The sequence below is a fragment of the Thermobia domestica genome, chromosome 7 (assembly GCF_964235325.1).
Source record: "Thermobia domestica chromosome 7, izTheDome1.hap1.1, whole genome shotgun sequence".
Classification (NCBI taxonomy): domain Eukaryota; kingdom Metazoa; phylum Arthropoda; class Insecta; order Zygentoma; family Lepismatidae; genus Thermobia; species Thermobia domestica.
Genome location: NC_137460.1, coordinates 14040939 through 14052977, shown reverse-complemented (window position 1 = coordinate 14052977; position 12039 = coordinate 14040939). Strand labels below are relative to the sequence as shown.

Sequence of the window (12039 nt, the reverse complement as noted above, 5' to 3'; positions counted from 1 at the left end):
GCCAAGCGAAGACGCTCAAAATAAAATAAACATAATCCTGTACAAGGGATCACTTGAAACTTTTGTCTACATTGCAGTGTAGTTCTTGCACAAAAAGGTATTTGTACATATTTTTCATGTTTTGATGTTAATACTGATTTTTATTACGGAATTGTTAATGTTTAACTTGACCACGTTACTTTATTTTCTGTATCGCTGTGAAACTGGTATTTGCGCAATTTTGAAAAAGGAAGTACAAGTGTATAGAAAGTTATAGGTTAGGGTACTTCTTAACTCCCCAGCTTATCACATCACAGTGAAATAGATTTTTAAAAAAGTGAAATGTAGGTTTTTACAAAGATTTTGCTTAAATGTTTTATAAATATTAATACATTTGTGTATATACAGCTACTGTTGTACAAGGGCGTTTTTTTCACAACCTGAGCTAAGAAAATTTCTCTATTATCATTTCCTTTCATATTATGCTTAAATGAATGTAAAAATCGCAATTTTAAAGAATTTACATACTTTCGATCAAAATTTGTTGAACAGTGTATGAGTGATAGTAAAAATTCAGAATCAATTTTACCATTGATAATCTTATATAGGTAAAGTAGGTCTGCAGTTGGGCATCGTTTGTCTGGGGTTCATACGTTCATTACATTATTTTTTGTTTCCTGTGGCCACATAATACGGGAATTACAAATCTAACTATGGCTATGAGGAAGTTTAAGACCAAGTCAATGTTTGATAGGTTAGTAGATACTGCCATAATCCATACAGGTGAACAATATTCAATGATCGGGAAATCTATAATAATGAGAATTTGTATTTCGAGAAATCTATAAATAGACCAAGTAATTTTATAGCTCTGGATGAGATCGATGAGATGTGATCCGTAAAGCAGAGTTTTTCATCAAACACAACATCTAGATCTTTTAGAGATGACACACGTTTAGTAGGAGTATTGTTGACATTGTAAGTCTGAAGAAGTACATTTTTTAGAGATAGAAAGAACAGAAGATAAATTCAGTTAGTACACCAGTTACTTAGCGTACCTATGTCAGCGTGCAGTAAAGAAGCATCATCTACAGTGTTAATGACTTTAAAAAGTTTACAGTCATAAGCAAAAACAGTATATATGATGAAAAGGACGAAACGATCTCAGGTAAATCGTCTATCTACCATAAGAACAAATGTGGACCCAACACGCTCCCCCAAAGGACTCCGGATAAGACTTGACTGTACGGAGACACGAATCAAGAAAGAGTGACGCGTTTCTCTCTCTCTGAGAGTTAACAATCTAGGAAAGAGAGGATCTGTTCGTGTATATTGTATCTATTACAGAGTTTGGAAAGAAGCAACTTGGTGTTTATGGCGTCAAGGGCCTTTGAAATGTCAAAGTAAACAACATCAAGTTGGGAGTTATCCGTAATTTCATGTGTCTCATGGGTAACTGACAAGTTAGTTAGACACGAAGGTCCAGGCAGGAAACCATCCTGAGAGCTGCTTAGAAAGGTTTGACAAAGCCGTACAATCTGTCTAATTATTCTTCTCGCAGAAAATAGAAAGAGATGAAAGAAGAGAAATAGGTCTGTAGGATGTAACTTGTTTTCTATCACCAGGCTTGAAGAGAGGTATATGGTATTGGCAGCCTCTCACAAGTTGGGAAAGGTACCTTCAGAGAAACATCTATTGAATAATAACGACAGAGGGTGGGCAATTGAGTGGTACTGTGTTAGAAAGAAAAACTGTGCTGATATTATTAGAACCAGAAGAACGGCGATAAGATAGTGAGGAGATAAATTATTTCATTTCATCGGAAGAGATGGGAAGAATTGTAGCCAGCGCGTGTACACTCACAGGTTGGATCTTAGACAAGGAGAGAGGGGCCCGAAGTTTAGAAAAGCTGTTGCAAAAATACTCATTAAAGGCAGTAGATCTGTATTTCCCTTAAAACTATTTGAGTTGCATTCGACTTCTAGCGGGATACGGGGTTTTTGACTCCAGAAATTTTTGAGCGTCCAGAAGCTATTCGGTTCAGAGGTGAATTGACTTAATAGGTTACCCACATAAGTCTAATATTTCATACGGAGGAGATATTTCGAATGCCGTCTAATATTAGAGTGAATACGTTCGTTTACTCGGTAACTGCTTCTAGAGCAACCAAGCCCTCTGTTTGTTTCGAAGAACTAAACGTGCTTCTGCATCAAACCACGGATGAAAATTACGCGATAGTATGCGTTTCCGGATACGCAGGACAAAGTCATTAACAACCAGCTGCAGTAATAATCTCCGTAAAGAGAGGCAGCATCATTAATATTACCTTTAATCAGTATACACCAAGGGATTAATTTAAGGGTACGATTGTGACCCCGCGTAGCGTAGTTGCTCTCTCGCCTTCCGTACGAGCGGTCCCGGGTTCGATTTCCGGTGGGGTCACTCGGTTGAAAAAGTGTAACACGCTTTTCAGGCCAGCCACCCTGAATGAGTTTTTCCTAGATTTTCCTCATCCACATCAGGCAAATGCCGGAGTGGTACCTAACTTATAGGTCCCAGGCCGCTTCCTTCCTTCTCCAATCCTTACTTCCCTCCCTTTCTCCGGATTGTGTGCTCGCCGAAAGACGTCATCCCTCAAATCGTGACGGGCTAATTGGCCTTAGATGCCGAAAGCCCAGAAATCTAAATCCTAAGTCCTAATCAAGGGCACGATTAATACTGTCCCACGGTGAATTCTTCCATAATCATAAAAATTGCTTAGATTCAAATATGTTATTTTTCGATTACTGCCTAAGCAAGGGATTATCGACGTTCAAAGATTCATGATCACATGGAAACAAATTAGTATGTCGAGTGATGACTAGAACATTTAGAGAGGAGATCACATAATCAAGGATGTTCTCACCACGAGTAGGAAATAAGTTTTATTAATACACAGTTTATACGATTGTGACCCCGCGTATTAATATATATATAATTTAAGAATATATATACACAACTGATCTATAAATTAGCAATTTGTATGTACTGTTTTCTGTGTTTTAATAAGTCAATGTAGTATTAATACATACATACTTGTATCTTCGTCGAAAAGCAAACGATTTTGACAACTTCCAGTGTTACTGATGTATTTCAAATATACGCCATCCATACAACAACCTCTTTCAGATATCTCGTAGCTGCTAAGGCCATCTGTAAATAAGTATAATTACATGGTGCAACATAAAAATTATCAAATACTATGTATATATCTGACAGAGAATATATCTTGTATGAATAGAATAAGAGAAAAGTAACTAATTAAAAAGAAAAGAATTAGTTTCTTTCTTTTTGCTAAATTGTTACAAAGAATAGAAGATTTAATAATAGTAAACTGGTTTCAGATGACACTCATTAATTTGGTTTGACAGCGAAAAAGTGGATCCTTGAAAACTTTTACAGCCAGTTACATTTTTAACCACTCACCGTAAGTCTTTTATAACCATGCTGTGAACAACTTGTAGTTAATGTACGTGAAAATACAAATACAATATGTTTTTTCTCATAAAGTTTCATCCAAGGGGATATAGTTTAATACTCTTCTTGTCCAGTCTTGTTCAAATGTTATTACCTATCTTTCTTTTTAAACGGACCTTACTCTCGCAAATGTAAGTACTGCATTTAAATGCTTTGACTTGAAAAGAGATCACAATTGACCAAGGAAGATTGTCTGTGTTGTATTTGTTTCCATCACAAGAAATATTTCCCAAAGATACGAGGAGAAGTCAAGAAGTAATGGGACTTGCAATACCTCGCACTAGGGTTTGGTAACACTGCTAGTATCCAGCGCTGAGTTAGTGTCGTCTGCAGCACTTGTATGCAACGTGTCACTGGTATTCCCGCGTTAGTCGTTGGAATGTAGCAGAACTTTAAACATGGTAGGTGCACTATCGATCTACACCAAGCAGAAAATGAGAGCAGTGATTCGCTTTTTGTTTGGGGAAGATGTTAAACCTGTGGAAATTATTCGCCGAATGCAAGCGCGGTGTGATGACACCAGGCCCGTGCTGGCCCACCGGGACGTGTCTCGGTGCGCCCTGCAAAACATCACGATATATATAAAGGTACAAGTTTTTAGTAATAAATTCTTATAATTTTATTGGTAAAGAATCCGTGAAAGGTGAAGTGCGCCCTTTACATCAGGCGCCCTTGCGAAACCACATCAAAGAGGAACGATTTTATTTGCTTTTCTGTATACCACAGTCCTTTACAATAAATAGCCTACATTCAGTTACTGTTGGTAAAGAACCCGTGAAATGTACAGTGCGCCCTTTACCTAAGGCGCCCTATGAAACATCACATTATAGATAAATGGTTTTAGTTATCCTGTATACCAGCTTTGTATAATAAATTCAAATAGTGACTGTTAATAAAGAATCTGTGTAGGATACAAGGCGCCCTTTACATAAGATACCTTGCGAAATATCACATTATATTTAGAAAAACATTTTATTCTTCTGTATTTCAGTTTTATAATATAAATTCGTTGCTATTGGCAGAGAACAGGTAAAGGATATAATCACTTACAAAAATATTATAAAGTTATGTAGCTATAAAACGAAACAATGTGATACATCAAGAGTAGTTCAGATAGTCAAACGTACGATGCATTCATGAAAAATGAAATGAAATCTTTGAGTTTTACGTCCCACAGTTATGCCGGTTAGGCTAAAGGAGACGGCGATGATGAGTAATGAATGAAATTGTGGAATGAAGAAAGTGAGAGGAAACGGGAGAACCCGAGAGAAACCACGCACACGGGATGCATTCATGAAATATTACATTGACACTAGTCTGTAATTTTACGATTTTCATGGCATCGAAGCCTTCACAGTCTTAATATGCATCCATATATCCGAGCATATTGATTGTTCCTATGTGCTTTAAAGTGTTCAGATAATCAGTACCTATTGTATTTCTAAAATGTAGCTATATTAATTTCCGTTAAATGTGGTCTTCCTCTCATCACGGCATAGCGCGTTCTCAGGTTGTGGATCAAGGAGAAGGCCTCTAGAGCTTAGTTGCGAATATACTGAATAAGCAGTCGCGGACAGACAAGGGGTGATCCTCCAGCTTGAGGATTTGGTGTGGGGCTAACAACTTCATCCTTGTTCAGATATATTCGCAGAATCCTCGGATCAGAACTGCTGACTTGGCGGCACGAACTCAGCAAAGTAAAATCGTCATGACATTTGGAACATGGAATATAAGAAGTATCTATAGGGCAGGCGCGTTAAAATTTGTAACGAATGAGTTTAGAAATAGAGGATGGACCTAGTGAGATATTAGGATGTTAGATGAGATAGTTGTTTTACGGGGAACGAATTAAAAATTACCAACTAGGAGCAGGGCTTTTCGTTCACAAATGAATAATATCAGCAATTACATGGGTTGAATTTGTTAATGATAGATTTTCTTTTCTTCTCTTAAGGGTCGGTGATAGAATATTAGTGTTTTAAATGCACATGCCCCTACAGAAATTAAGAATTACGATTTAAAAAGACAGTTTTTACGAAAGAATAGAACGGGTATTTGATCATCTCCAGCAATACCATATGAAAATTCTGCTAGCCGGTTTCAATGCGAAGGTAGGACGAGAGGGTATTTTCAAAATGATTATAGGAAATAAATATCTGCATAAGAAAGGTTGTGACAACGGCGTTAGACTCGTGAACTTTGCAGCATCCAGAAACCTTATCGTGAAGATTACAAAATTTCCACATCGTGACATTCATAAATATACTTCGAGCTCATCAGATGGAAAAACACATATTCAAACTGATCACGTTTTAGTAGACAGAAGAAAACAATTTAGCACAACTGACGTTTGGTCGTTCAGAGAAGCTGATTGGGATATTAATTACCACCTGGTAGCAGCGATAATAAGAGAGTGACTATCGTTGAATAAAGGAAGTATTCCATATCTGAAAACGGAGCGGTTTAATTTAAATAAATTAGAGGCGAGTCAGGTGAGAGTGGAGCAAGATTGAATAGATTTTCGGTTTTAGAAGGTTCGGAGTGCACTAGTGTTCTGGATACGTTGTTGAAATCAGAGATACTATCAAAATTTCAGCAAAAGAAATATTGACGCACGCAGAAAAACGTAGGAAAAAACCATGGTTCAACCAGGAATGCACTAAAGTAGCATAGAGAGAAAACAGAAGAAACAGCGTTGCTTACAAAATCCGAACGAAATAATCACATAAAATTTCATTGTCATCTGGCGGAAAACTTCCAAAACTTTCAGAACAAAGAAACGCGAGTTTTGGAAGCTAAAATTAATTAACTTGAAGATAACAGTAAAAACAAAAACATTTGGGACATGTATAAAAGCATCAAAGAACTTAAGAAAGGCTATCAGCGTCGTGCTTATACATTAAAGAAAGCCAACGGAACAGTTCTCACTGATTAGGATAGGATCTTGAATAGATTGAAAGATTTCTTTGACGATTTACTTAACATACAGTCAATAACTAATGTTCATAGAGAAAGTAAAATGCACACAGCATAACCGTATATTCCAGACTCTAACCAGACAGAAACAGAAATCGCAATTTAAAAAATTAAAGAAACACACTTCTCCTGGTGTACACGAAATTTTGGCTGAGTTAATTTTAGCTGGAGGGGAAAAATTATAGAGCAGGATACACTAACTTATTCTCCTTATCTGAAACAGGGAGGAATTACCACAAGAGTGATACGAATCATTGTCCCAGTTCAGAAGAAAAGCAACAAAACTGATTGTAATAATTATTGAGACATTTCTATTCTGTCAACATCCAATAAATCCTTTTAAACATTCTATGAGCAAGATTGACTCCTACACAGATGAAATTATTGGAGATTATCAGAGCGGATTTAGGTAAAATCGATCAACTATGGTACAGATATTTACCATTCGACTAATACTTGAAAAGAAATGGGAATGCAATATCCTGGCATATCAGTTATTGACTTTAGATTCGGATAAGAGGGAAATATTGTACATGCTTACAGGATTTGGAATACAGAAAAAGGTAGATTAATTAATATATGTTTCCCAAATAAAGTCCGGATAGCAACATTTATGTCCACGAGCTTTCAAGTTGAAAATGGCCTGAAACAAGGAGATGCGTTGTAGTCATTATTATTTAACTTTGTTCTGAAGAACACTATAAGGAACATCAAAGACAGCAATCAGGTCCTAGAGCTGAATTGTATTTACCAGGTTATGGCGTACGCTGATGATGTAAATTTAATAGATGATAGAACAATAGAAAGGAATGCAGAAATCTTAATTAACGCTTGCAGGGATATGGGGTTACAAGTAAATGCAGAGAAAACTAAATATATGAAAGTTTGTTGGGATCGTAATACTGTTTTGTATGGATGCGTTAAAATATCAAATAATTATTAACAGAACAAAACTATAATCACTAAGAAATTTGATGTCAACTGACAGCAGGGATTTCGTGTTATTATTCACTTAAAATTTTTTTGTTGTCGCGAATTCTGTTGAAGAATTTGTAACTTAAAATATAAAACGAAAATCATGCCTGTTGTGCTGTATGGTTGCGAAACATGGTCACTGACTCTGAGGGAAAATCACAGACTGAAAGTATTTGAAAACAAGATTCTTAGACCAATATTCCGGCTCCAAGAGGAACGGAAATGTGGAATGTCGAAATTTCACATCGAGGAAGTGCATAATTTTACGTTTACCAAACATTCAAGGGTCAACAAGTCTAGGTGGCTCAAATGGGCAGGTCATGTAGCGAGAATGAAAGAAAAGAGAAACGCTTTCAAAGTTCTAACTGGAAATCAAAATAGGAAAACGACCATTAGGAAGACCAAAGCGCAGATGGGAGGACAATATTAAAATGGTTCTCGCAGAGATTGGAATATAAAGTAGAAACTGGGTCCAGTTGGCTAAGAACAGAAATCAATGGAGAGCTTTTATAAACGCGGCACTGAACCTCCTGTGTCCATAGGCCATACAGCTATATTAATTGGTTGATATATTTCGCTTCTTTTTGTTTGACAGATATCTTATTACAGAACTAAAAAAGTATTTCTCTAGTAAACAGGATTTCGATTCGAGGTTTCCACTAATTAGCTATTTATGTTAATACTAAAAGAAATTTGGTATGATTTTGATATAAAATGGCATCCATACTTTCTTTCAAAGTCTCTCTCTCTCTCTCTCTCTCTCTATATATATATATATATATATATATATATATATATATATATATATATATATATATATATATATATATGCCTGTTTGTATGGGCGCCCTTTTAGTAGACTTGTCCACCGCCCTCATTACTATCCCAGCACGGGCCTGGATGACACCTATTTATCCCGAAGCACTATCTACAAATGGATAGAGCGTTTCAAACAGGAAGCACTTCTTTATGTGACGACGAAAGATCGGCCAGGCCATCGGCAACAACGACTGAGTACAATTTGGAAGTCGTTGAGGTTATGGTAATGGAAAACAGACGAATCACAGTAAACGAAATCGTCAATACTTTACATATCAGTAATGGTTGAGCGTATTCCATCTTACATCATTGAAAGAAGCGCTTAGGGGAAGATGGGGTTCAAAATTGGTTATTGATGCAAACCGAAAAACGTTGTTTCCGACTTAATAAAAAAAAAACTCGTGCAACGCTGTGGAAAGTGCGTTGAAGTGCATGGAGATTATGTATAAAAATAGTGTATGCTTCAGTTTTCTATCATTAGGATAAATGTACCTTTTCTCAGAAGTCCCTTTACTTTTTTGACTTCTCCTCCTATATTTGCTTTTAAAACCTACAAAAGTGTCGGCCTATTTAATAGATGTCTTGTTGACATGGCTTTTCAAACAAGTATATTTACTAATTCCTATAAATAAATAAATCAAGGCATAACGAAAATTTTTAATTTGTTTATCCAAACAATAGTAAAAAAATCATAGATATTTACAACGAAAAGTCCAAAAGCTTTCACAAGTATGTCTTATGATTAATATAAAATTTCTTCAGTGTTGCCAACTCTATAAAGGAGGGTTTGCTTTCAGATTACCATTATATTAAACTAGCCCCCTTTAAGAAGCCCTCAAATTAAATTTAACAAATTGTGTATATCCTAAATGGAAAAATTACTAACAAGGAAAGGGTCCTACACTTTGTCGCTCAAATCTGATTGCCACATAGCATAGCATAGAGTTTCTAACTGCCATAGAGTTTCGCTTGATGCAAAGGGTAGTTTCGCTTGATGTAAAGCAAAAATTCTCTGTATCTCTAAAAGCAACACTTGTACACTTCTGTTACAAAAACGGAGAATTACTTTTAGAGACTAATTCAAGAAAATTAAACGTAGATCCATTACAACTCCCACAAATCTCTACAGAGGGAATAGCATTTTCACTCCTGTCTTTATATAGGCATTGAACTGCAAAAAGTACTTGCGCCGACGGTAGTCGATCGCAGTAAGACACTGAGTCTGCTTAAAGAACTTGTGAAATTTGAAGATTGAGGATTCGAAACCCGGTCTCAAACACTTTTTATTTATTTTTAAACATAAATATATCATAAAATAATTCAAAGTGTAATGTTTGTATAAATTTCAAATTTAACGCTACGATATTAAAACTGATGTTTATTGCTATATTGCAGTTTTTACTTTTAGTTCCAAAAGAAATATATAGGCTATATGAGACATGGACTTACACCTTAACGTGAGATCCGAACCATATGAGCTCTCGCTGGGTTATCGAAACCAGGTCTTGCACGTCAAAGGCGCGTATGCAAACCACGTAGCCACGAGGGATGTTTTAGTTTATTTTGTAAAGCAGTTGTAACGCAGAGAATGAGGTATTTACCTGCCTACTGTGAGGCCTACTTATTGTAGGATAGGAAAAGTAGAAATTACATGTCCGTTTAGTCGTTATATTCCATTTTTAGGAAAATATGGCGTAATTTGAAAAAGTCTTTTAAGTAACTTACCATGGGTCGTTTTAAATATCCCTGAATTAAAAAAAAAAATAATTGATATTAGGAAAACATAACGCAATAGTAGTAACTAAAGTAGGCTACTTACCTGCTGATGATTCAACGTTGCACCTTATTCCCAAAAGAATCTGCACTAAAATAATGTCTACATAGGAGAAGACTTCCATGGAGTTCCTTTGTCATACATTCAAGGAATTTATATGTTGAAAGCAGTTTCCGCTAAATGGGTTATTTATACTCAGTACGATTTTTCTACTGGCTTCTATGTAAGTGAATACTTCCACTGTTAAGGGAAAATAGGTTTAAGATTAATTAAAATATAAAACGTACTCTAGGTAAGAGAAACAGTAAAATAAATATTGAAAAGTTCAAATTGGAATCAAAACTAATTCACCATAAAATTTGAGTTTCAGTAGAGACAGTTTCATATTGTGACAGTAGAGATAAGTGGGAAAAGTATCACTTCCAGTTGTAAGAGTGGGAAAAAGTGGGGGTAAGCCCATAGATAGTCACTAAGACAAGGGCTGGGATGGCTTTTGGGAAGGGTTTACTTGAGTTTATCTTACTTTCCTGACTTTTAAGCATACAAACAACAGAAAGTTTCAAGGAGGCCGAAGATAGTCAGCAGATGGGTTCAGCGGTCCCTGGTCACCTGGGTACGTTCTAAGAAAAGAAGGGGAAACCATGTTCTTGAGAATCCATAAGGAAGAAAAAAGAATGTCTTGTTACGGTTGTTATAGTTGTTGTTAACGTGTGCATACTGCATGTCCATACTGCATGTTCATAATATGTGCATACTGTAAAATTACAGTCATCAGCGAGTGCCGCACCCACTCCGCCATCTTTGTTAGGTCAACGTAAAGTTTAAAATTACAATATCTTACGCGTTTTTCTTTAAAAATTAAGCAAACAATCGGAAGTGGGCACGATAGTAAAACTGAAGTTAGTAAAACTGATCCCGTGCTTCATTTAAGGTACTGATCTCAAGGCCGAACGAGGTTGTTGAGTGCTACCCCAAATGAGTACAAGCTCCACTGAAGGTATTAACATTCAGTTTGAGCGTAGTGAGCCCGAGTCCAGTTAAGAGAAGTGACCCAAATTGCGATCCCGAGCATTAATGAGCGCGTGAACAAATTAAATTACTGAAAGCAATCCCGAGTGCGGCCAACCCCCAATAAAAGTTATGAGTCCGAGTTCCATTGAAGGTAATAACCCCAAATCTGAACAAAATTATTGAGCCCCAGTAAGTGCAATTATGAGGATAGTAAGCCCGAGCTCAGTTTAATAAAGCGAGCCAATGCTCGATCTCGTTTCATCTTAGCAACCGCAAGAACAAACTATAATAGTGAGTGAGATTGCAAATGTCCCCGAGCTCCACTAAAGGTAGGAAGCCCGAGCCCAAGTGAGGATGTATAAGAACAAAATTAGTGAGAGCGAGCTGTAAGGAGACTAGTGAGTGCCAGATTAATTGAGGTATGTGAACCCAAGTAAGAGCATGCCTCAACAGAATAGTAAGCGCGTAACCCGCTGAAGGTAATGAATCTCAGGCGAAATGAGTGTAAGTTCTAAGGACAGCAGTGAGCTCGAAACCCTCTGACTCTACTGAGCGCGAGCTGCTAGGAGAATATTGAATGCAAGCCTCATTTATAGATATGAACCTAACTAAGCTTGATAATCAAGGAAAATAGGTACCGCGAGCCCTACCGTGAGGCTAAAGAACCAGAACACGAGTAACTAAAGCTATACTGATGGTAGTGAGGTAGACTCTTATTGATTGTAATGAGGCCGAACCTAGTTAATGGAAATGAGCCCGAGCGCGAGTAATCACCAGTTTAATTAACAATAGTTTCTCCGATTCTAGTGAGCTCGAGCCGAAGTTAAAGAGTGTACAAAAGAAATTAGTGAGCGCGAGTTCTACTGAAGGTAATGAACCCGAGCACAAGTGAGTGAAGTTACACAGACGGCAGAGAGCTTGGGTCCCACTGATGGTATTAGGCTCGAGCTAAGATGAGGGAAGTGAGCCCAAGTGCGTGTGAGCACAAG

At 36.9% G+C, this 12039-nt stretch overlaps 1 protein-coding gene across 1 annotated transcript in view; it reads right to left on the bottom strand.

Annotated features, from left to right (window-relative positions):
- Positions 1-12039, bottom strand: part of LOC145688830 (uncharacterized) — a 76983-nt gene that overhangs the window by 31028 nt on the left and 33916 nt on the right. Inside the window, exons 2-3 of the mRNA XM_081762998.1 lie at positions 10085-10279; positions 3055-3171 (exon numbers count right to left, since the gene is read on the bottom strand). Of these exons, the coding sequence (XP_081619124.1) occupies positions 3055-3171; positions 10085-10163 (196 nt within the window). The 5' untranslated portion in view covers positions 10164-10279. The remainder of the gene's footprint in view (positions 1-3054; positions 3172-10084; positions 10280-12039) is intronic.